Raw genomic sequence first — 25,035 nt, 5'->3', positions numbered from 1 at the left:
GGATATGTTGAACTTGCTTCATAGTACAGCCCCTCTGGTCTGTTCTGGGTTTTAAACTCAGACATCTGGTGAATTAAGAAGACAAATCTGTGTTTTTTATGTCTTGTGTTGCCGCCCCAGTTTGTATTGTTTATTGTTCTTATGCAATGTCGGGCCTGCTCACTGTGGAAGCGGTTTGCTCACCGGTTGACCTCTGACCTCTCACTGGAATGAGACCTGGATCAAGTTATTATTCCAGTCAGTCAGCTGTCTCTCGGTGAGACCAATAAGGACTGAACCACAAGTGTAAACTTTACCCCTCCTGCACTGCAGTCTGAAAAAACAAGCACTAGAGTCACTGCGAGTTAAGCTGTGAGCTGGCCCTGGTTTATTTGAGATTTAAACTTGAACAGTCTTAATAAGGAATGTGTCTGACCGCCACGCCCCTTAGTACAATATGACTTTATTTATTTTATATTTTGTTTGCTTTTATAACCAATAAATCTGTAATGAGACTATAAAGTTGTGTTTTGGGTCATTTGTTGAACTTAAATAACATGAAAAGGTCAAACTTTAACTGCAACATTTATATAAAAACACTACTTGATGAGAACAGGTTTATTAAACTGTTTATTGGCCTATTTTACAACGGAACAGAATTGATTTACACTTTAACAACACAATGGATATTTCCAACACACTGACAAGACAAAAAAGCTCAGGATTTCCTGACCAAAGTTAAGATTTGAATGTTGTCATAGTAACACATTAATTGATTTCGCTGTGAACCCACAACCCTTCACAGGCAGGATTGGCTCTAACAGATGTCATTTTTTTATGGGCCAGATCTGATCATTTCATGGTTGTGTAATCAGAGGAAAACCCACAGAATCTGATTTTCTCTGATCAGAGCCGAGCCACATGGTGAAATCTCAAGCTGTCGCTGGATAATGCAGGTCTGCTGTTAAAGGGATAGTTCTGATTTTTAAAGTGGGGTCGTATGATGTACTTATCCATAGTCAGTGTATTGTAAGTGTAAGTGTACACTAAATTTAAAATATATTATAAATATAATATTTTTAATATTTTCACTTTACCTTGCTGTTAGAGAGCTTTTTGCAATATGTACCACAGTTATGTCAGTTAAATATCACTCTTTCTGAACCAGCCAGGCTTCACTGTCAAAACTGGTTATTTTACCTTGCAGAACACAAGAGTTACTGGTCTACCGCTGCATTGCACTGTGTGTTTGTTTGTAAGGATTCACCAAAGTCACACAATATCACAAACAGATCGAGGCAGCAGTAGACAAGCAACTCCTTTGTTCTGTGAGGTAAAATTACTGCTTTTGCAAAAGAAGTTTGGTTGAGTGAGTGAGTGTGAGATTCAGCTCGTATGATGGTGGAAACCCGTCAGAAAAGGCTGACGGCAAAGTAAAGCAGAGAACATATTCTAAATAAAACACACACTTAAACGCTACAGATTTTTTTTTAAGGAGGCCTTTTTTTTAAGTGGCTGAGCTACCTTTTGTTGCTGACCCTGTCCAAAGCAATACATTACTTAGCTGACCAGCATCTACTGTAGGTAATACACTGACTACCAATAAATACCTCATACAACCCCACTTCAAATAAACCGAACTATCCAGTTAAGGGTAATACCTCTGACAGAGAGCTATATTGTGTATAGAGTAGTATACAGTTTATGTTGATGATGTTGGCATCTAGATTATGATTCCAGTCCAGCTGTGATGCCAGTGCTGTTTCCTGGATTTGCACAAAATTTGACTGTCTTTGTTTCTGAAAAGAGAAAATCTTGAAACAAATAAACAGGCCTCTGATCTTTACAACACTGTCAGGTATCGTAATCTGGTCAAGGAAACTGTTTGCTTTCAGTGGGTAATGTGAAAAAACCTGTCAGAGCTTTGGTCACGTTGGGCAGCCTTGATTTCATTTCATCTTGAAGTCTTCAGGTCTGTGGAGAAAACACCAGACAACACATTAGTATGGGGAGGCATAAAAGTCTGGAGAAAGCACCGATTATGAAGAAAAACATGGGGAGAAAGATGACAGATGAGAAACCAGAAAGATCTTATCGTGTTTTTTCTTTTCAAAATGAGACCAGACACAGCCTCCTCTTTTTTGTGTTTTTCTCCCTTTAATTCTGAGCAGAGATTGCAGCAGACAGATATTATCAGAGCACGCTGTATTGGTTTTGATACAAAGTACAAAAAATGTTATCATCAATTGTAATAGCTCTGCTATCAGCCACAGCAGTATGTTTATGTTGTTGATTTTCTGTCTGAGCACTGTGTGTGTGCATGTGTGCGCGTATGTGTGTGTGGAGGAGGGCGGCCGCATATCCAGCAATAATCTTTTGCCTCTGCTCCAAGGTTTTCTGAGAGAATATTAACTATGTGTTTAATAAAGGGCAAGGACTGAATCGCCCTCCATGACCTCAACCCCATCTCCCCTGACACACACACACACACATATTTGATCAGTAAAAATGAATAAGAGAGTGTGAGTGAATATTAACTAGGCTAAGGCCCATCGCTTAAATAAACCGGGATTACCTCGACCTTGACGACCACACAGCAATGGGCCTAAGCTCACGCACTGATTGGCTGTGGAGATTGGACCAGTAAACAATAAGGAGTGGCTCATTTATCACCATGCATGCACACATGCTGACAGCTAAACCGAACGTAATACAGACATGTAGTACGTGTGTGTACAAGGCGCACACACACCCCCTCAGAGGACAGTGAAAACCTAGAGCCTTCAGTCTGTGTAGATTCAGTGGTTTCACTTATTCAAACCAAATGTGGGTTATGTTATGTTCAAAATGTGTCTGAAGTACCAGATGGAGGGTTTACCACATCAGAGTCATTGAAATGCTTTCAGGATTGTAGTTAGATACTATTTGTAGGGTCTCAAAGGTCAGTCCACCCAAATTACAATAAAACATCTCAACTGCGTCCTCATAGTAACTACTCTGAGATGTATGCTGCCCTCCCCCAAAATAACGGAGGTGATTGGAATTTTGTTGTGGTGCTTCACAGCTTTAGAAAGATTCAACAACTTTGTTGTAGTTTCTTTGGTTAGTCCTCAGATCTGTAAAACAGTTTTGATAAACAGTTTGATTGGGACTATTTCTTCAGCAGAAAGTTGTTCTATTGAAAACAGTTTACAGTGAGGTTTTTGGATTATCCAAGATAACTGAGACAATTTTTTAAAAGAGACGTAGTTCAACCTTTTAAAAGAGTACCACAAAGAGACCTCCATTCACCTCCATTGTATTTTGAGCTGAGTGGCGGATATTTCAGAGGTTAATATCTGAAAAGACCAGACAAATAAAACCTGAACTATCCAAGAGCAAGGGTTTTCCATGTCTGAGACTGTGGGCCTCCCCGCTGACAAAGCTTAGAAAAGGTCACCCACCCTTTCTTTACTTACTTTCATTCAATTCCTGGATGTCTATGGGATCATGATTATGGTATTTGATCCCATATATACTCAACAATTGGGTCAAGACAGCCTAATATTGCCATTTTACATAACTTCACACTACACTAAATACATAAAAAGGTCTGTCCAAAGACATTCATTTGTTTCTGACTCTGGGAAAGTGGAAAAAACAGTAAAATTCCCAATACTGTATCTCTGAACTATCTCTTTAAACAAATCACACACATTCAGACTAGTGTATGTGATCTTCTTTAGATAACTATTGTAATATTTTCTCACTCACATTCTCTGAGCTTGACAAATAGTGCTCTCCTAACATCCTGGTACTCATTCCAGACAGGACTTATTTGCAAACATATTCACCACTCCAGACATTCTTGCAGTGGGATCACACCAGCATCAACGCCCATCAACATGTTGATGTTTCCACCTACGAGTACTCAGTAGTCACTAGCTGCACGGCTGTGATGCTATCACAGTGACAAGATCTGTCCACAGACAGACATAAAAACATCTGGCAAATTACTGAGAACCGCCTCTGTGGTAGTTCACACTACAGTAGGTGTTTGCAAGATCACATTTTGCCATGATGGCACACACACACACACACACACACACACACACACACACACACACACACACACACACACACACACAGACTCACAGGGTGAAAACAATACCAGCCACACACTGTCACAGCTGGTAACAATGTAAAAACAACTCCACAAAATTAAAGAAACTCGTTAAAGTTGAATTATTGTTTCTTATTAACTGTGCAGGTACTGTGGGAAATAGAAATATTTAAAACAACCTGTAGAGTCAAAGAGGACCGACTGAAATAACAACAGTGATACCTGTGATAGAGCTACAAATTCAAATTTTACTGCTTCATTTTGTTTTACAAGTTCACCAAAACCCCATTTACACTGGATCTGAAAAGATAACACATTTAATGAGCTGTCAGGTTTTGTAGTATAATGTGCAGTATATTCATATGCACATTCCTACAGCATTTAAAATACAATCTGGTTATTGAACAACATGTTTAACAGAATCAAATGACTCTTAATACACACAAGATTTTTTCAGGCAACATTTAACCTTATTGATTGATAAATTGCGCTAAATTATGACTATGGCTAGTCTAAATTAAAATTACATTTAATCACCAGGAACATCCCTTGTTTATTCTACAAAAGACATGTGGTGAAATGCTTCCCAGATCATCTCAGCAAGTGGTTTGAGTGATTGGATCACAATGCATCTTGATGGTTGTTTACACACATATTGAGCAGTTAAAATAAAGATGACCAGTAGACTTTGTGGTTAAGCCACAGCTCCACTCCTAAAGTAACCCTAATGTGGATAAACACCTACAAGATGGATGGATAGATGAATTGATGGATGTTAAGGTTGGTGCTGCTGGAGGAGAGGATGCTCTCAGTTATCTTGTCAGAATGGTGTTTACTACAGGTGAGGCTATGGAAACAGGACGACATTATCATGACAGCAAACCGTGGGGTCACAGTGTCAGTCTAATCTCCAACCGGAAAATACTTTACTCAGAAAGCCATGAATATGATTATGCCGAATAACAGATGCTCTCTCCCACACCCCGCTGAGAAACCTTGTATGTCCCAAACAGTCAGGAAGTGGTGGAAAACAGCCGACTTTCCACACGTGTTTGTGACACTTCACCATTTATATTCAAAGGTTACAGCTAGGTCAGGAGACAAACTGAAATCTTTGCTGCTGACACACATCTACAGCTCAGTTTATTGCAGTGCCCTTCAGTTATGTTGTCTGATAACAGCATGATGCACAATGGCCTCAATTTATAAAGCTTTTCAGGGAAGCTTGTAACCACCAGAGCAAAACACAGCAAACGCCACAAGAAACTTTTATGTACAGTAAATAAAAATGTCGACTTGAGATAATAAAGTCATATATTAAGGTACTACGGCTGTATGCTAGCTCCTCTAACTGAATTCACACTGTGAGCCTTTAACCTTAAAGAGTCTGTTTCAATAAATCTCGCCGCTGCTCGTCCAACAGCCAGTCTTTGCGCATCATGTCACATACTGACAGCTCTTTGTTGGCTGACAATCATTCGCACCACAGCCACATGTGTTTGTAGTTACAATGAAAAATGTTGCATCTTATTTGTTCCTGCATGAGTGAAAAGTGTCAGAGTCAAACTGGCCACAAGAAGGGGGTTTGGCAAAGCTTTTGAATTGGATCAGTTCGTGCATACGTTGCTTAGTGAGACCATGAAAATAACAAAACTGTGGAAAAGAGCCTGTTCACTGCTGAGCAGGGTGAGGCAACATGCGACTGTTCAGTCCCCCCCGTCCTCATTAACATAAAGATTAAACTGCGCTGCTTAAGTGACATGCCACCCACTGTGCCTCTCCTCTAAAGTCAAGTTCACCATTCTGTTGGTGGCTTTCACCATCTGCTATAGATTTTAAACCTGCATTTCTTCTGAATCCAAAATACAAAAACATATTAATTTATCTTGGACAGGTCTCCAGTAGAATATCCGAAATCATTATTTATTTTACAAATACAGCCACAATATTCCAAACAATCAAAGGATGTCACCTTCTGCTACTTTATGACAATGACTGTATCACAAAAGCAATGTGGTTTGTATGTCCAATGAGACATTGTACTCAGATCAATATCGCCCCCTTCTGGCTCTTCCTCATCAGTACAAGATACAAAAATATGAAAGGAGAGAGAAAGTGTGAGTGTTTGTGTGTGTGTGTGTGTGTGTGTGTGTGTGTGTGTGTGTGTGTGTGTGTGTGTGTGTGTGTGTGTGTGTGTGTGTGTGTTTTACTCATTTGGTGTAAAAATCCTCAAAGGACAAAAAGATGAAGGAATGATTCCTGAGTCAGGTACTTTGAAAAGTTCATCAGGCAATTAAAAAATCCATTTGAAAACAGAAGTCAGGGGTCAGCTTTACCATGAACATTAAAATGTGTTATTTTTTTAGTTCAGTCAAATGAATACTGAGTATGAGTTTATGCATATATTCTCTTTGAGAGGATTGATGTTATGTTATATGGTCTGTTGCCTTATAGCAACTGAACCACAAATATTGTAAAACTACAGCAGAAGTAAGTGGTGTCAGCATTGTCAGGTCCTTAAAACATCTTTAAACGTCTTAAATCACATTTACTAATAAAAGATATTACAATTATTGAATAGCCAGAAATTCTGTTTGGGAATGTCTTGAATGCCAGTTAATGTCATTTAGTCTTACTTATAATTTTGAACTCACAATATGTGTTAACTCCTAATACGACACCTATATTTCTTCATTTGATGATTAGTTTTACTGCAGAATTGGCCTTAAATTTCATTAAACCATGGCATTATATCTTACAGTATCTTACATTTAACTTGACTGTACTTGACTGTAACTCACACTGCATGATATAATCGTTCCTATGTAAGCAGGACAACGTTCACTGAGTTTTTACTGGTGAATGGAATTAGATTACAGAGGCCATTATTCATTTGCTCCAGAACCCCTTAAGTGAATGTGTAACAATACACACAAACCTAAATGTCTTTGAAAAGGGAGACAATGATAACAACAATGAGACAATGATCCTATTAATACTTAGATTTTTTGTGTAATAAATTAGATTCTGCAGTCATCTCCTCCTGACTGTATTAATGTTCATATGCAGTGACAGCTACATGTGCACCGTGTCATTGGTGTGTATTTGAGAGCAGACTGTATGTGTTTGTACGTACGGTGTCCACAGCTTGGGGAAGGCGTCTATCTCCTCCTGCGTGTATTCGCTGAGTTTCCTGGGGATTTCTCTGGGCTGAGGCAGCTCCTCCGTCAGGTTGGCTCGGATGTCGTCTGGCAGCTCCTGGTGAGGGGTGGACAGAGGAGACAGTGGAATTGAAAAATGTGGGCAGGACAAGAAACTCAAAGAGAACAGAAGGAAATGAGAGATGGAACAGAATTGAAAGGAGGTGACAAGAAAAAGAAGGTGAAAAAAAAGAAGGTACCTTTTACACCCAAAAGCAGTTCAGATATTCTACTCAAAGACTTCACTCTGCAGTGTTGACAGTCAGTCTCATTAATATTCATTACAGGCGGGTGTGGGCCTACAGATTCATTTAAAGGAGCATATAGTTCAGACCAAAACAGTGATTAAAAAAAACACCAAACTTTCCAAAACACTCCACTCTGAATTGCAAATGGGACTGCAGATATTTACAAGGATCAGGAAGCCCATCTGTTTGTAATTAGGGATGCACACTGCACAGCATCACCTCTGCTGGAGGATACCAAGACCTGGCCAAAATAAAGCACAGGTATCTGAGGACTTTCCTCACTTCTAAATTCTGACACACCTCATATATTACATCAAAAGTCAAAACTCAGATCTGAACTGAAGACCTGATTTTCTTCCATTCCAATTTGTGGAATTAATGACTAATGTTTGCTTTAGGCTAAAAAATACATCCAGTTAATATTTGGGCCAGCTGCCCAGGTCAATTAACAGCCTGTCGAGTTTTTTTTCTTTTTTTCCAGTTAATTTCAGAAGCTGTGAAATGTGACAGTGATGGTTCTCGCCAGTATAATTTAAAGCAATGCCAATTTAACGCCAAACACGCTGTCTATGAACTGCACTGACCATAATTCATTGGAATAACTGTTTCCATTCAAACATATCTCAAATTTTAACCAAATTTAGTGTGAATCAGCAAAAGATAATGGAGTTTGTTTATCAAGATAAGCAGTAGGTGGCACCAACTTGTTAGTCAGATAGTCTGCCTCACCGGATTTGTTTTAGTCAGCATCGCGGCATCCACTATCTACGTTTTCAAAGTCCTTGGGAAACAACAACAACCTCCGACCTGCAACCTACAGGCTGACAATGACAAATTACCACCTAGGACACTAATGGTGCAAAAGAAACATAAACAAGCTAACGGGTGTTAGGCTTCTTCTGCAGTGATGTAGTCATTTTAATCCCAGAGCTCGCCTTCAAGCATGCAAATGTTCCCCTAAAACAAGTTCTACCTCGACACTATTTCGCAGCAGCACCATCGTATTACGGAGGCATGGGAACACTGGGGAGACGGTCAGAGCGTAAACAGCTACTTAGTCATGTGAGATATAGCTTCGCTGTGTCAGGAATTATTTGGAGAAAGTGTTTCCAACCCTCATCAAGAGAATTAACTCTTTCTTTAAGAAAGGCGAAAACCACCTCAAACATTTTTGCAAAATCAAGGAAGTTTTTATTAATTCTGCCATTTCCATCATATTTTTCCAATGCAATGCTTTAGGATGACCACCACGGTGGAAACACTACCACTACCACGTCCACAGGGCCCTCAAAAATCAACAAAATGTAAAAGTTCTTTGCAGCAGAACCAGTTGGAAACATTAAGAAATCACCATCTCACTGCCCAGCACTTCAAACACTGAAGCTAAGAAAATGTTGATGAAGAAAAGTACTAATAATCTCCTCTGTCATGGAAAACAATCATGTTTTATTTTGAAGTAATTAATTGATATTAAAGGTGACCTGGATGAAGGTTGATTAAAATTGGCTCATTCTTTTGTGTCAGTATCTGCAAAATGATATATCAGTGCACCCCTCTGATAATGTGTCCTCTTTCTGATTGCCCTTAAAAAGCCCGGATGATTAAGGTGGAAGAGTGGCTGTCTGACGACTCATCAGCTCTGAGACAAGGAGAAACTGGACTTACGTCATCAGCAAAGATGTGTAACCGCTGCATCATTGTGCGTCTGTGCAGATTCCTCGGCAGCATGCCGTAAACCGCTAACTTCACAATCTGGTGAGAAAAGGGACATCGAAAAGGTTGACATACAATCAGCTTAATTTTTCCTGGAAAAAAAAGAAGAAGAAGAAGAAGAAGGAACCTTACGTATTTCTTTCCACATTTTTCAAAACTATATTTCTCGATGTGAGGCTGGTTGTGAAAATGTGAATTCAACTTGGAGAGAGTTACTGGACTGAGACATTGGACAGAAATACTGGAGAGAGATGTTGGACAGACGCAGGGCTGACAAATCATTCATCTGTCCAATTCTATTTCTCCCTCTTCGCTCGCCAACCCTCTAAACCTCATTTTAACTAAACCGCCATCAGGACACACGTCTGTGGTCACCAGCTGGACTAAAGCCTGCTCAAACAGCCAACAGCAGAGTAAATGTCTCTCCTGGTCATGTAAACTACAGATGGAAACCAGTGCAGGTCGTCCACCTACACGACAAGAGCAATTTGACAGCATTTTTATTAGCCTTTTATTTTACAATAGACACGTGGAAAGAGTCTACAATCCCCCTGCTGTATAACTCGCATGTTAAATGATTGTTGTTATTTTTGTGCAACAACGAATCACTCCTGTCCTCTAAAGCTCAGTATTCAAATTAAACACCACCTGTGTTCATGTGTCTGACTAGATTTATGAATGTTGTACAACATGAACTGAACTCAATAAAAGGTCAGACAAATGTTCAAATGACCAATAACCTGACCTAACAACAAACAAATATGATAGAAGTAGAGCTGCAACAATTAATCAATTATGAAATGCTTATTAAATTAATCACCAACTTTTGATAATTGATTATTTTCCATTTGAATAATTTGTGTAAAAGAAAAGAAGTCCAAATTATTTTCTGGTTCATTTACTCTTTTTTAACAGTAAACTGAATATCTTTGGGTTGTGAGCAATACAAGACATTATAGGACGTCATCTTGGGCTTTGGGAAACAGTGATCGATGTTTTCCATAAAAAAATCAAGAAAATAATCAACTGATTAGCTGAAAAATAATGAAAATAATCATTAGTTGCACCCCTAAATAGTAGTTAAATAGATCTTAGCACAATGCAGTTGAAGACTTAATGTAATTGTGGCAACAGCTGCACACGCAACATGCATGTCTCTAATAGGACGAGGGGAGGAGGACTCATTCAGAGTTGATGGACAATATTCCCCAGATTTTGAACTTTTAATGTGAAGATGTTGGCCATATCATCGTCACCATCTTGTTGCTGCGATTTACCTTCAATGCCAATTCAAAATTCCAGAATTATTTCCTGGGTGTGTACATGGAAATAACTGCACATTGTACATTTTACTTTGTGTTACATTTTATCCTACTTCATTCTGAATTGAATTAATTACCTGTATAAATGCTGCATTTTGTGTGTATCACGAGGAACTACAACTCAAATTTTGTTATACCAACCTGTGTTGTATAATAATAATAATAATGATAAATAACACTGAATCCTTGAAATGACCTCATCTATCATAACCTTATCTGTGGTAAAAAAAACAAATATAACACACTGCTGCATGTTTGTGGACATGAGCTACAAGAGAAGCACCTTGAACCCACTGTGAGATGCCAGCAAGTGGATGCCAGCTGTGGCCAAAACAGTAACACAACATCCATGGGACCAAATATAACTGACCGGCATCATGTTGATGGATGAGGAAAGTAAAGTGAGGTTTTTGTTGTGGAGGGTGCAAGTCATTAGTTGATGTTAGTAAACTCCATTTCTAGGCCTAGTAGCTAGTGTTGCACACTGTTGGTGCTGTTGGGGCTGAGTGGTAAGGCACAGATTAGCAATACAAAGCAATTAATATAAGTAAATTTCTTCAAATAGTACCTTTAAATACAAAAAGCTAAATCATTTCCTAAAGCAATGTTATGCCTACAGATGTAAATAGAGCATTTGTTATGAACTATTTTCAGGTGTGGATTAACACACATTTGGTGTTCTGGTGAGTAGTTTGGACAGCAGGATGGTAGATGTGGGATTGGCTACAAAAAACACAATATACAAAACTCATCATCACAGAATACTAACTCATCATCAAAACTCATCATTGGTTTTTAGACATTTCATGGGACTTTGTGACAATCTGAAAAATACAAACTATCTCCAGAAACTCCTTTAAGATAATGACTTGTTGTTTCTCTCTCCATGTTTTGTACCACAGAAGTACAGTATATAGGTCACATCAAGTTCTGAATGTAATTATCACTGTGTGTGTGGAAGACATTGAAAGCATGAATATGTAACACGACCAAAACCCCAGGAATTATCCTTGAACTGACATTCTCGCACTGAGTTTCAGGATGCAGTGAACACCACCATCACCAGCACAAATCCACTGCTGGTTAATCCCCGCTCTCTGCACTTCACATTAATACACATGTGCAGCACATATGAAAAAAGGGATAAACGTCAACTATGACACACCTACTCTAGGGCAGTCATCGAAATTAGACTCATCTCCAAGAAATAATGAAAATCCCATGGTGAAGGTATACGGCAGTGGCATATCTGAGATTTTGGAATTCTCACTAAATAATAATAAAAATTAATACTGATTGATGACACTTACAGCTTTTGGGTCTTTGTGGTGAAGCTGGGTAGCTGTGACTTGTTTAAATCCACCTGGATACCTTTGGGAAAAATGACAAGTCAGTCTTTGTTGTGACAAACTTAACATAGTATTCTGGCCTTCTGGCTTTCTACTAACATGTCAGAAGATATGGGAACACGAAGCTTTCTCTGAAACTTCTTTTGTATTCCATTTACAGCTATTAAATATATATAGAACCTGGACCCTAATTTCACATGTTTTTGTGTCTGACAGCCTAACAGTTTTGTAACTGGTCCAGTATTGAGGGAGAGTGCTGCAGCAGAAGAGAAAGTAAGCTACCATTTAGTAACAACAGGCACCTACACACAGCCCACAGCCCACTACATTTGCTTGTTTTTGCCACTGACAGGCTCAGATTGTTTTTATAAGTGTCTGACAATATTATGGAAAGGATCCATACAGAAATTTACTTTATGTTTAACCACAGACATATGTTATATCACTCTGTTCAAAGCAACCAGACTCAGTTGACAAAAGAATAATTTCACCTCTCCTTTACCTCTACCTTTAGTTTGTTTCTGTTATTTTGTGACTTTGTTGTAGGAATGCACTTTTTCAAGCACAAGTACAAGTACTTCAATTTGATAATAATAAAACATGTTTGTAAAGTTATTGTAAAAACTGTAATACATTGAAAAGTACTTGCTGATACTGAGTACCAATGCACATACTTAATCTTGCAGTAACTTAAAAAACATGTTTCATTTTCATCAAATGTTGCCCACTATCTAAATGTAACAATTTGTTGTTGCTGTCAACCCCTGATAGATAGTGTAACCATAGCTACTGTGCACATTACATTTTTGGGTTATTGTATTAAGTTACTGTGCTGATTTTGTGTTCTTATTAATCTGTGTAGTTTAGTGTGTACATAATATATTTCAGTAGGACTAATTCCACAATATTATTATGACCGAACACAGAAGTAAGTTTACTGTTACATACAATAATTATTTAATTATCATTTAGAGTACATTAAGAATTATTTTAAATTATACATCCACATGTGTAGTATTAAAGTTGTTTCTTTGTGTCCTCCTAAGAGCCATTTAGTTCCTACCTGCCATGTGCAACACTAGTGTTTACACTACTGTGAAACGTGAGAGTGAACTTGGGTGTAATGTGCCGTTAGGCCACTTTGATGAATATTAACAGGAGAAATAAAGAGGAGTACACAAATAGAAGTTTTATGCCGCTTATTATTACCCACAGCTGGAAGGACTAGAGAATGCTACCAACCAAGGAAAGGGGGTTACACATTTGTGGCAGTTGTGTTTTTAATTAGCTGAGGCATTCAACTAGTTTATGCCCAATGGGAATGCTTGAACGGTGGCTGCAGTCTACAGGTGCACTTAAGGAGTCTGTTTCAGTTTTACATGGAATAGAAAACAATTTCATGAGTCATGAGTGCAATGGTTCCCAGACTTTTTCCATCACAAAAAACTTCAGGCCCCCACACCCCACAATTATTATCAATCATTAATAATAATCAGGGAAGCAACTGATAAAAAAGGATTCAGAAGTTGAATTTTAATGAAAAGAGCAATTTAGCATCTGTTTCTGGTTAAACAAAATATATCTTACTCTTTACAAAAAAAGTTTATGTCTGTAGCAATCATAATGTTGTCAGTGACTTTTAAAAATATTCTGAACCTGTCAGTGACAAAAACAAGCTGTTTTAGTGGATGTACTTGACTGTGTGCAGTTTCCCAGATTACGTCGCAGGTCAATTGCTCTTCTGCAATACTGGACCAAATTCAAAACTTATTGGCCACATTAGTCACTTAGACAGATAAACATGGGAAAATATGGTCCAGGTTGAAAGATACAGAAGATATCCCTTGTACACAATCAATGACTATATTAAAGAGCATTCTGCTTTTTACTTTGCACTTACAATCAAGTTTTTTTTCTCTTATAAAACAAAGGAAACTGATTAACCACTTAGAGAAATTGGTCATGTATTTTCAAGGCTTTTCAGCACTTGAGGGAACTGAAGCATCTAATGCAGACCTCACAGTATTCCCCTTTCAAGTGTCACATTACAAGCAAACCTTACAGAAATACTAACCACCCCAGTCTCTAATGTACATACATAACGTGCCATACAAAAATAATTATTTATTCTAAATAGTTTGTCACCAATCTGTGAGTCCAGAAAAAAATGCAACACATCACTGACTACAAAAGCTTTACTTATAGTTTGCCAGTGAACAAAATACAAAAACACAAAACACCAACATTGTGTCTCCTCGAGGATGAATGTGAGAAGAGGCTGAGTGGTTCATAGGCTTCGAAGAACAGAGACAAATTGAAAACACCAAAGAAAAAGAGATAGGGAAAGTTAAAGTATAAAATGAGACAGTGTGCACTTACCCTGTATGTGATGAGTAGACTTTCTGCTCCCATTTGTTTCCAGAGAAAGCGATGTGTCTGGTGTTTATTACTACTACATGGTCACCACAGTCACCTGTGAAGATGTTCAAGATGTTTGTCTTTAGGCTTATTGATATGTTAAACATTATGAAAAGAAACACTTCAGAGAGGCACACACACCACTGGTATGCAATTTGACAATGATAATACTACAAACAGCAGAAGAACAAAAACTTATTTGTAAAAAAAAAAAAAGTATTAGTAAAGAACTATACTTTTTTTAATAAAGTTTGTCCTCTACTGCTATCGTGTGGCCATTTTATGCCACAGCAACCTTTAAAAAAGATAGTGGGTTGTGGTTTTGTAATAAAAGGAAGTCAAAAGTGATTTATAGATAGCCTAAGAGTTGTGTTAAAGTTTAGAAAGTTACTCATAACTTCATATGTGTGTATTCTGTGTGTGACACGTTGCACTCACTCAGTGCATGATAGATGGGCTTGTGTTTCCCTTGTAATCTAACAGAACACATGGTTGCGACCTTCCCAGGAGGCTGCATCCTGGCATCGATCAGGAACCAAGAACGAGCAAAGGTCGCCCATTGCTGAGAGAAGAAGTAGAGAAAAATTATGTTCAAAGCAATGTTCAATGACTGGCATGGGACCAACACACACAGGTTTAATGGTATGAGAAACAAAAGACACCTGAAGTTACTGTAACAACTGGCTTTTTTTTCCACAGAAGACATTCTGACATGACACGGGAGAAATTATCAAATTAATTAGGCTAAATTCTATTAAGCTGCTATAGTTTCAAGGTCCTGATAATGTGCATGCTTGCAAATGGTCACACTGCCATCATTAATGTTATTAGTAATACTTGGGCTTTCTTTTTTTACCATGACAAGTCAAAATGTCTGTTGTGAAAAAGGCATCAGACTGGGTAGCAACTTCTTTCAAGCTTGAAACCACTTATGAGACAGACAGAACATTTCCATTAAAGAATATAAATGTCTAATTTGTTAATGTTGATGTGTTCTTCCTGTAATAAAATGAAGACTCCATAACTCCTGCAAAGAATATGCAACTGAAACCCAACACCTACAACCAAATAAAGTCTGAGGTATTATCACTGAACCCTTGATTAAGGCACTGATTCAGTGCACCATCATCACCAGCACAAATCCACGTTCTCAGCACTCAGCATTAACGTCATACAAAGTAAGGGATAAATGTTATAGATATTAAACATACTCATAGAGTGTGTGTATTTGTTCGTGTTTTAAATTTTTTAAGACTTGTTGGTGAGTTTAATGCATTATGCATGTCTGCATAATATATTGATTATATTTTTTCACAATATCTTTTAATGTTATTAATGACAAATCAGTTTTTATTTATATAACCCAAAATCACACGTCACAATTTGCCTTATTGAGCTTTACAAATTATGATCTCTACAGTGTGGGACATTCTTTGTCCTTAGATACCCGATTCAGGAAAAGACCACCCCCCTCCCCAGAAAAAAACTCCTAATTGTGACATTTTCAGTTAATTATTCTTTGTTTTTCTTGCTTTTTTAGATTTGTCTTTACTGACAATGTTTATCTTTATGTACCAAAATATAAGGCAAATTCCTAGTAAAAATTTACTTCACATTAAACTGACTATAGTTTTCTTACTAAAGTTAAAAGGATACAACCTCTTAAAATTTGCAGAATCAATTGAAAGAATTTCATTTTTTTAAGCAAATATAGGGCAAGACCGTTAACCGGAGAATACCCAAAAGCAATGGCTCGAGCGAGGATAATCTGACAGGAAGAGAAGACATTAGATGAAGGTTTGGAGGAGATGACAAGCAATTACATTAGGTCAACTGTCATGACCCTTCTTGTCTGTTATTTTACTAACTAACCACTACAACAGACCTCTTCAGCAGACATTTTGACATGAAATAGTAGTTTAAATATAGGTGGTACCAGTGAGACTAATTAAAGGTCCGATCCTATTGTGTTATTGTGACTGCTGGCTCACTGTGAAGTAAAGATAACAGTTTACCATTTTGCATCAAGGAACTGCCATGGAAAAGGTCCACCATACCCATAATCATGTCACACACACCGTGGCTAGCTCGTTAGCAACGCACGTTAATAACGGCATATTTCTGTGACGACCTGCCTTATATTTACCTAAACGCAAATTGTGAAATAGACCACAATTTTAATGAATTGTGAAATAAAAATAAGTTAATGCCATGTATAACGTGTACAGTTACCTGAGCAGATCTGGAGAAACTTGACATTTCGGGTGGCAGTACTAGCACATCCTCAAAACATTTGACCCTCAACGTGAGTGCCGGTCCGTTTGTTAATTTTACCCGGTTGAAACAGGATTTGAGACTTCATTTTTCTTATGTTACAAGTTTAATTATAATTAGCTCGTGAAACATTTGTTATAGTTATTTCATGGCTACGCTCAAGTTACATACTTATATATCTCAATAACTACCTTTATATAAATAGAGGATCATTATTTTAGCATTTATTAAAGTTATCTGTCGAGTAGTGGTTTCCACCCGGTTCTATTTTGGCGTCGCACCTCTACGTAGTTACTACACTTCCTTCCCGCGACAGAAAGAGAGCGGGGAAATTTGACAGTCAGCGAGTATTGATACAATTTAACGTCAATTTGGACTGGTTTTATACATTATACATTATTACATCGTTTGTGACAGTTTGTTTTGCGAGTGAAAACCGACCAGTTAATCGACACGTTATCGACCTAAGTCGCCGTCTGAGCCAATATGAGAACATTAGAGGAGGTTCAGGCCACTCTGCAGATAGCCAAGCTGAAAGAGGAGGACCTGCAGAAAACAATTCACTGTCTGTCTTTCGGGGAAAACGTCTCATCTGCAGACTACTGCCTAATGGAGCTGGACGACACACTGTGTAAACACATAGAAGCTGGGCAAAGGTGAGGTCTTAATTTGTGTCCCGTGTTATTCTGTTCTGCCACGGTGCCAAGGTGACATCGTCAGAGGGCTTGTTTTATCTAATACAAGTCCAAAATCGAAAGTTTATTTAATTACAATAACGTAAAAAGGTAAATCTGTCATTTGAGAGAGTGGAACCAGTGAGTCTTTTTATGCCAGTGCCTTACACGCATAAACTTTAGTGCCAACAGTTTATGCCTTTTTTTTTTTTTTTTTTTTTTTTTTTTTTTTTTTTTTTTTTTTTTTGCTCATGCTTTGTTCATGGCTGGCTACTTTTATTTGATTTTATTAAAGAAGTAAAGCAGAAGCACCTGAAGTTGAAAGGAAAAACAATTTTTATGTGAACAAAACTACTGTATACATCAGATTTATTATTAAATAACTGTCATTTTTCTTTCTTCATTTTTTTATTGGATATAATTTCCTCCTCTTCCAGTCTAGTGATTCGAGGGGATAAGGATGAGCGTGCGGTTCTCTGTACTGGTGACAAAACCTATGATCTGAAAATAGCTGACACATCCAACCTGCTGCTCTTTGTACCAGAATGCAGGACACCAGATCAGCTAACTAACAGCCAGGACAGCTCTCACCTGGTGCACACTCAGGTATGGAAATGGCACACACAGATACCTGCCTGGTATACTGTAACAACCACACAAACAGACACAATTACTGGGTACATGTACACACAAAAGTTAATTGCATTTATGACCCACATACACTAACAATATCCTACTTCTGTTGTAGATCTGGGGATTTTGTAACAGCTACTGGGAACTGAGGAAACAGCGTCCCAAACTGAAGAAACTGAAGAACCTTTTAATGGAGAATCCTTACAATGGACCTGCTTTGGCAGGGCAGGAGGAGAATACAGAAAACAGGGTAAGCATATTCTAGAGTGTTAGTCATAAGTTAGTCATAATGTCCTGTAGGACTTTGTATACAGACCAATAATGTCAAGTTTTTACTCTTAGTAGTCTTGGTAAAAGACTGGTACCTTTACCTTACATGCAACTGACTGCCTCATGTCATGCATTTAATGAAAGAATATAGAGCTTCTATGTCAATATTTGTATGTGGTTTGTCCTCTTTTTACTGGAGATAAATGCCTTTTGAACCATACATTTGAGTATAGCTAAGATGTAAGAATGTTTCCCTTCTTTTGAATGTTAGTGTAGCAGTTAAAAAGGGGTTTCCTGTGTTTCTGTTACTAGTACACTATGGAGGATCTGTTGGAGAGGATCCAGGCCAGTGAAGAAGAGTTGAAGACCCATTTAGAGACCATCCATGCCTGTCAGATAGATGGTAAATAGTGACATTTGAACAATAAAGGCATGTATAATAACTACATGTATGGTGGGTGGGTAAACGGGTACAAAATCATTTTCTTTACGGTGCCCCTGGGAGGTACAGTGCAGTTCTGTTCTTAACTATAGTTTCCAATACACATATCAATACAGAGAGCTACCAGGTGTTTAGAGAGAGAATCCTTTCTGTTGATCAGGCTACTGGCGCGTGCTGGACTTTGACTACGAGATGAAGCTGCTTGGTCACGTGACTCAGCTGGTGGATTCTGAGTCGTGGTCCTTCAACAAGGTTTCCCTTCAAACCAGTCTGGAAGAGTTGGCTCCACTGGAACCCAAGTAAGTAAATGTCTCTGATCCTCATGCTCATGCAATAACAAAAGCAAAATTTTGACAGTTACAAGTTTTTAGCCATGTTAACACAAGAAAAAACTACCCAAATAACATAACGAGGTTATGCTGACTCTGACCATCTATCGTAAGTCTAAATAAGTCTCTTAATCGAAGCTCAACTTTGCTTCAACAACTTTTCTTCCATTTCACAGAGAGATGATCGAGCACTGTTTGAACTGCTATGGGAAGCGTTTTACTGAAGATGGTAAAACAATCTATAAAGGCTCAAAATGTTTTCATCAGTAAATATGTAGTAGAATAGCACACAATCTGAAACTAGTACTAACACCTCTGTATCCTCCTTCCTCTATATAGACAAGGTTTTTTATGCACTACATGAGGATAAAGTGTGCCGGGGCATGGCGCTACTGCTGCTGCAAAACGCTGTAAAGTTCAACCTGAGGGAGTTTCAGGAAGTCTGGCAGCAGAGCGTCCCAGAGGGCATGAGCACAAGACTGGAGCAGCTAAAGGTACGCCTGTACCCCTCTTAACTATACCTCTCTTGTTGATACTGCAGTATATACTGAGTAGAGGATATGTGCTGGAGTTTTATTTTTTCACTATGTTGTAGTTACAGTACAAGATGTGCATTTTTATGCAGGTTTTCTACTTTTTTCCACACAATCCTCAAAGTCCTTTAAAGAGAAGAGATGGAAATTAAATTACAAATTCCAATGGTATGGCGATTAAGATAAAATAATTGATTCAATCTGCACAGTTGAGATCTCTGTCTCTATCTGAAACACGTCTTCCTCTCAAGAGTGCAGCTTCATATTGTTTCTGGGTTTCTGCAGGTCCCTAAAAAGTATTAAAGTCATCAATTTCGACAGGTGTTAAAAATTGATTTATCATGTTAATGTGTGTATAAAGGTGGATTTCCACTCTCACTTTTATATTTTTGCAAAAATTGTCAGCTATTGATCTTGAACTTATTGCAAATCAATACCAACAATGACTTTGACAAACTCTGAATGCACTTTTATGCCAGTATGAACATGAAAATGAACTGAAAAGGTCTTAAAAGTTCTTAAATTGAACTCATTGAAACTTGCAGAAATCCTGATAAAATGGAACAGGCAATCTCTGCATTCTTTATAAAGGTTAATGGTCCAGTTTGTAAGATTTACATAAATGTATGATTGGCAAAATATGGCAGAAAAGGAACCTAATATTCATTCAAGTGGTTTTTGAGAAGGTTTCTTTCTCAAAATCTCTACATATACATAATCTAAAATCTCATACAAGAGATCTACAGATCATCAAAATAAACCTGGCCTCATTTTAATAGAATTTGAAAATAATTTCAAACATTCCTACCTGTCAGATGTGGAATAAATACCTTTCTGTTTTGTTATTATATCACGTAACATGTGGGAAATATTTTTGTGGATAACCATGTTCTTGTAGTAAAACAGCCGCTTGCTACGACTGTTTATCGTTGTTCATTTCTACTGACATCTCTTGAGAAACTGGCTGCAGTGCTGACGGCGTTCTGAATCTTTCAGAGTGTCGCCTTGGTGGACCGCGCCTCCCGACCAGAGACCATTTGCCTGCTGCGGGTGGAGGATCTACCTGAGGACACGCTGGAGCGCTTTAACCACCTCTTCTCACTCAGAGAGAAATGGACAGAAGATGACATCACACCGTACATACAGTAGGCATCATCTATTTGGGACATGGTCATAATTATTAAAATAAAATGAATAAAATAACGGTACTTTATTAATTTAATTTGTTTTGTTGGAATTAGTGGAGAAAATAATGACAAGTAATTTCTTTAGCCATCTGATATGTTACAATGTGTAATCCTTCCTCACTCTTCTCGTTGTTCAGAGACCTGTGTGGAGAGAAACAGACGACCGGAGCCCTCCTGACCAAATATGCTCGATCTTCAATGCAAAATGGCATCAAGGTCTTCAACTCCAGAAGGCCTGTGGCTACATGAATTCATTGACATTCGAAATTTAATGTTGTTATGTTTTGTCCCAGAGGTTTTTCCAATTGTCAAAATTATTTTACTCACAATTTTTGTTCCTAATGCCTTGTTAGCATGGAAGGTATTTATCAGTCAGATATCTTGCAGCAGTTTATCTTGCTAGTTTGATAAAAGAACAAATTGGAATACAAATGTTAAAAAAATGTTTAAAAGTCTACATAAGTAAAAAAAAAAAAAAAAAATGCTACATCTTTGTAATAAAATAGATTTTCATGTTATCACATGGATTTCTTGGTCTCCTGTTGTCCTTAAAGGGATAGTTCAAAAATTAAAATTCACTGGAGAAGTGCAGGGGCTGTTGTGAGAGGGTTTCAGGCCTCTTAGAGTCTAGATTGAGCAGGATATTTGTTATAGAGAATAGGATGAGGGCTAGGGAAGAACTGTTTTTTTTGCTTGCTTGAGTGTGTAATCAAGGGACCTGGAACAGCAGCTAAACTAACATACCACTGTACCAATTAGCATTATTTTTCTTAATATATACAAAAGATATGCAATTAAATTACAGTTACTAATAAAAATGTTGATGATTGCAAAACAAGTTAAATCCAAATATACTTTTCAGATTCCCTACTGGAGGTCTGCATTCTACTGCGTGCACTCCTCTAGTTTCATTAGTTTTTACATTTTGTGTATTTGGTGTTGTCTGAAGTTAGTAGCATTATGATGATATCTTGGCTTAATTGTGTAGTATCTATGGAATCAAATAAAATAATCATGATCCCATAGACATCCAGGAATTGAGCAAATCCCTGAGCGAAGAGAATGAGTCTTCAACCTGTGGCAGGTGGTAATGCAGCATTGTGGGTACAGGCTGCCTCTGAAAAGCAACGAAGAAGAAGAGCAGTTGTCGTTGGACTGACTGAATAAACAGACTACAATGTGCAGACCTGAGCTGCATGTGAAGAAGATGAGCTTTGATCGATAGATAGTAGATCTGTGACAGTGATGGATATCAATATGTCTGACCGAGTATTGCTGTTCTTGCCATAAGAATCTGAAGGTTTGAGGTGTTATTAGGCACTCTGCTGAAATATTTGACAAAAAAAAAAAATCTATACAAACTTGTCAAAAGTGTACCAACTTACTGTCAAGCATCGAACAGGATTTACCAGTTTTTAGAAGCTGGGAAGAGCAGGAAAAACAAGCCGAAGAAGCATCAGCATCAACAGCTGGTAATAGAAATCAGGAGCCAACTCCTGAGTTTTGCCCCAGTCCACCAACTCCAAGTCGGACCACAGTATCGTCTGAACCGCTAAGTATTACCGAGGTGCCCGGTATCTACCCAGTATCTATCATTGTTTTGGTCACTCCTGTGCCCGGATCTATCTACCAGCATTGTGGTTAGAAGGGAACCTTAGATTTGTGAAACTCTCGCAAGATTTGGACGCGGGTTTTCTTAATTTTTAATTTCAAGTTTTACAAACTAATTGTTATTTTCAAGTTGAACTGAATTAAACATTATATTAAGAATAAAGACAAATTATGGTGCATAATTCCAGAGTAGAAATTTTAAAAATTTGGCTGTAAAGAATTTTTCTTGAAGCAGAATGATCACATCATTCCATACACGGTTCTTAAAGGCATTTAATTTTCTAATACCTGCATAATATTTGATATGGTACCTGCATGTTTTGTAAGACTTCTGCACGGAAGTAATGTGTCTAATGAACGATCAATATGTAGAGCAGATGTGTTGTTAATGGCATCAACAGAAAGAATTAAAAAAAACGACATTTTTTTTAGACAGTTGATACATTACCCCGTGACTTCTCGTAGCACACTGTTAGAATAATCACTTTGATAATGTTCATTAGTGTTTAATTTTGAGTTTTTCTAACAAATATTTTGCCAAAGTTAGTCAAATGTATTTTAAAAATACTACTTTTACACAACCAAACATTTCAAGAAAACAAATAATTTTCTGGAATCCTGTATGACTTTGATTATTTGTAATGCCTTATCAATCCTCTTTTTGCTCTATTTTTGTTATTGAATGATTGTATTCCTCATGTTTTTATCCCTCATCTGATTAAAGAAAGATTTGGGGGAAGAAAAAAGCGAATTATGTTTTATAATGTGAGATTGCTGGGGTAAACACGATCACTCTCGCGAGATCTTTCGCAAGTCTAGGGTTCCCCTTCCAAACACGACCATCTGCCAGAACAAATAAAAATATACACACTCCAGTTCAGTAACCGCTAGGTGGTGACATGTGCCTTTAATGTTGCTTCGTAGTCCTTCAATAAAACCGAAGAAGACAGGAGGCGCGTATTCCCATCATGTCCAGAAGACGCTGTTATCTTCAGTGCGCAGGCAAACAGTCTCTGTTTGGACTCCCAAAGGATGACATTATTAGGAATCAGTGGTTAAAATTCATTTTTCCCACTGATAGCCAGAAGTACATCCCCAACAACCTATATTTGTGTTCCCTTCATTTTACTGAGGACTGCTTCCTAAACAGGGTTCAGTTCAATGCTGGATTCTCCAAACGCTTGGTTCTGAAAGATGGGGCAGCTCCCACTTTGTCTGGCCAATCTGGAGATCCAGCATCACAACCTGTAAGTATGCAGCATTATTGATTTAAGTAAGACATATACTGTGGAGCAGCTGTTTCTTGTAAATGGCAATGAATGGCAACTGAGGAAATTTAGTGTTTGAATGTTATGTGACAGGGCTCCAAACTAACTTTTTCACCACCTCACCAAAACTCACAAGGGGGAGTGCTGGCATCGTCCTCCAGCATCCACGCTGACCAGGCTGCCTGCAGATGCGTCTGCAGACATTTTTTGTTGATCGATCACATGACGGCAGGCATCAGCCAATACCTGCTTTCTCAAAATGCCAGATAATTGAGCCGGTTGATCGGCCTATCACTGTTTTGGTCAGCCTGATCAGGCTTTGGATATGGTATGGTCTCTAAAATGTTAGAAAATGGTGAAAAATGTTGATCAAGTTTTCAAAAGCCCAGATTGATGTCCTGAAGTGCCCTCTTATGTCCAAAATCCAAAGATATTCAGTTTAGTGCCATAAGAGGAGTACATAAACCAGAAAATATTTTACACCTCCTAACTCCTTTTGTTTTTAAATGTTATACAGGTGGTATCAACTTCAACAGTGTCACAATTTGAGGTTTGTTTTTGTTCACAAAAATATTTTTTGTCTCAGAATTTGTTGTTTTAAAATAATACTTATAATAATAGATCCATGAAGTGTCACTGTTCTCTGTGTTGCTGTTTAGGGCACCGGTGGCAGTGCTTGTCTGATTTTTCCTGCTGTAAGACACGTAGCCTGCCAGACTGACCCTCCAGAGAGGAAATCTGTCAGCACACAGTTACAACTGGAAACTCCAAAGCCGAAACAGCCAGAGAAAATATCAGTTGGCACACAGCTCTCCATGAGAACTTTACAACGCATTCGAAGTACAGGTTTGTAGTACTACATATCACAGCTTTTACTGACCATAATAGTAAGTGTACTCATTCATATTGCTGCTGTAGACACAACTGACAGGATTACTGGTTTCTTTGTGTGTGCACTGAAGCTACGCAGGTGAGAGTGGCCAGCAGAAATTGTGGCGTAGCCACCATCGCCTTCCCTTTGGACCATCCATTACTGTTGCTACAACCAACGACAGTAAAGAGACCGTCCAAGAGACCTCGACTCAGTCTTACAGACGAGGAGGAAGGCCCTTCAGAATCCAGCATTTCTACAGTGGCTTGTGAACCGGAGGTTTCAACATGAGGACTAATGTCACCATCTGGATTAGCAGCTGTTTCTTTTTTGTTTACCTTTTCCAAAACCTCTTCGTGGAGAGAGGTTGGTGAATGGAACAAATAAGAATGTTGAAAAGATAACCATCTGATATACGTGGCAGTACATGTGTCACCAGAACAGAGAAAGTGCCTGGAAAAGATCACATGTCAAGACAACTGCCTTCAGTGTGCCCTAGACCAAGGCACTAAGCCCTGAGCTGCTCCAGTGGAACTGTTTAATAGTAGTTAACTTTCACTGACCATCTGTGGGATACTAATGCTGCTGTTGTTTGGTTAGTACTTCAGTAGG

At 38.2% G+C, this 25,035-nt stretch overlaps 2 protein-coding genes across 2 annotated transcripts; one reads left to right on the top strand and one right to left on the bottom strand.

Annotated features, from left to right (window-relative positions):
* Window positions 1-1,543: 1,543 nt before the first annotated feature.
* mrpl13 (mitochondrial ribosomal protein L13) lies at window positions 1,544-16,698 on the bottom strand. The gene is made up of 7 exons (XM_084726316.1): window positions 16,564-16,698; window positions 14,770-14,893; window positions 14,293-14,386; window positions 11,875-11,935; window positions 9,195-9,281; window positions 7,218-7,339; window positions 1,544-1,953 (listed from the first exon to the last, which is right to left on the bottom strand). The coding sequence occupies exons 1-7, from the start codon at window positions 16,588-16,590 to the stop codon at window positions 1,929-1,931; spliced, it is 540 nt and encodes a 179-aa protein (XP_084582442.1). The 5' UTR covers window positions 16,591-16,698; the 3' UTR covers window positions 1,544-1,928.
* A 200-nt stretch (window positions 16,699-16,898) lies between these two features.
* dscc1 (DNA replication and sister chromatid cohesion 1) lies at window positions 16,899-21,700 on the top strand. The gene is made up of 9 exons (XM_084726317.1): window positions 16,899-17,261; window positions 17,717-17,885; window positions 18,028-18,162; window positions 18,495-18,585; window positions 18,785-18,923; window positions 19,130-19,182; window positions 19,293-19,447; window positions 20,483-20,631; window positions 20,811-21,700. Exons 1-9 carry the CDS (start codon window positions 17,092-17,094, stop codon window positions 20,920-20,922), a joined length of 1,173 nt encoding a protein of 390 aa, XP_084582443.1. The 5' UTR covers window positions 16,899-17,091; the 3' UTR covers window positions 20,923-21,700.
* The last annotated feature ends 3,335 nt before the right edge of the window (window positions 21,701-25,035 follow it).

This window comes from Lutjanus erythropterus, chromosome 9 (genome assembly GCF_056507025.1).
Source record: "Lutjanus erythropterus isolate fLutEry1 chromosome 9, fLutEry1.hap2, whole genome shotgun sequence".
Lineage (NCBI taxonomy): Eukaryota > Metazoa > Chordata > Actinopteri > Lutjaniformes > Lutjanidae > Lutjanus > Lutjanus erythropterus.
Note: the sequence above shows the minus strand (reverse complement) of the source record. Positions and strands in the feature narration are given on the sequence as shown.

What these genes read in the sequence shown, in the direction of transcription:
- mrpl13 (XM_084726316.1), bottom strand. Translation starts at nt 16,590, where the DNA reads ATGTCAAGTTTCTCCAGATCTGCTCAG. An exon ending in GTTTCTCCAGATCTGCTCAG is followed by an intron (nt 14,894 to 16,563) that starts GTAACTGTACAC and finishes TTCTTCTCTCAG; the next exon opens with CAATGGGCGACCTTTGCTCG. An exon ending in TTCCCCAAGCTGTGGACACC is followed by an intron (nt 1,954 to 7,217) that starts GTACGTACAAAC and finishes TTTTCTCCACAG; the next exon opens with ACCTGAAGACTTCAAGATGA.
- dscc1 (XM_084726317.1), top strand. Translation starts at nt 17,092, where the DNA reads ATGAGAACATTAGAGGAGGTTCAGGCCACTCTGCAGATAGCCAAGCTG. An exon ending in CCATGCCTGTCAGATAGATG is followed by an intron (nt 18,586 to 18,784) that starts GTAAATAGTGAC and finishes TCTGTTGATCAG; the next exon opens with GCTACTGGCGCGTGCTGGAC. An exon ending in TTGGCTCCACTGGAACCCAA is followed by an intron (nt 18,924 to 19,129) that starts GTAAGTAAATGT and finishes TCCATTTCACAG; the next exon opens with AGAGATGATCGAGCACTGTT.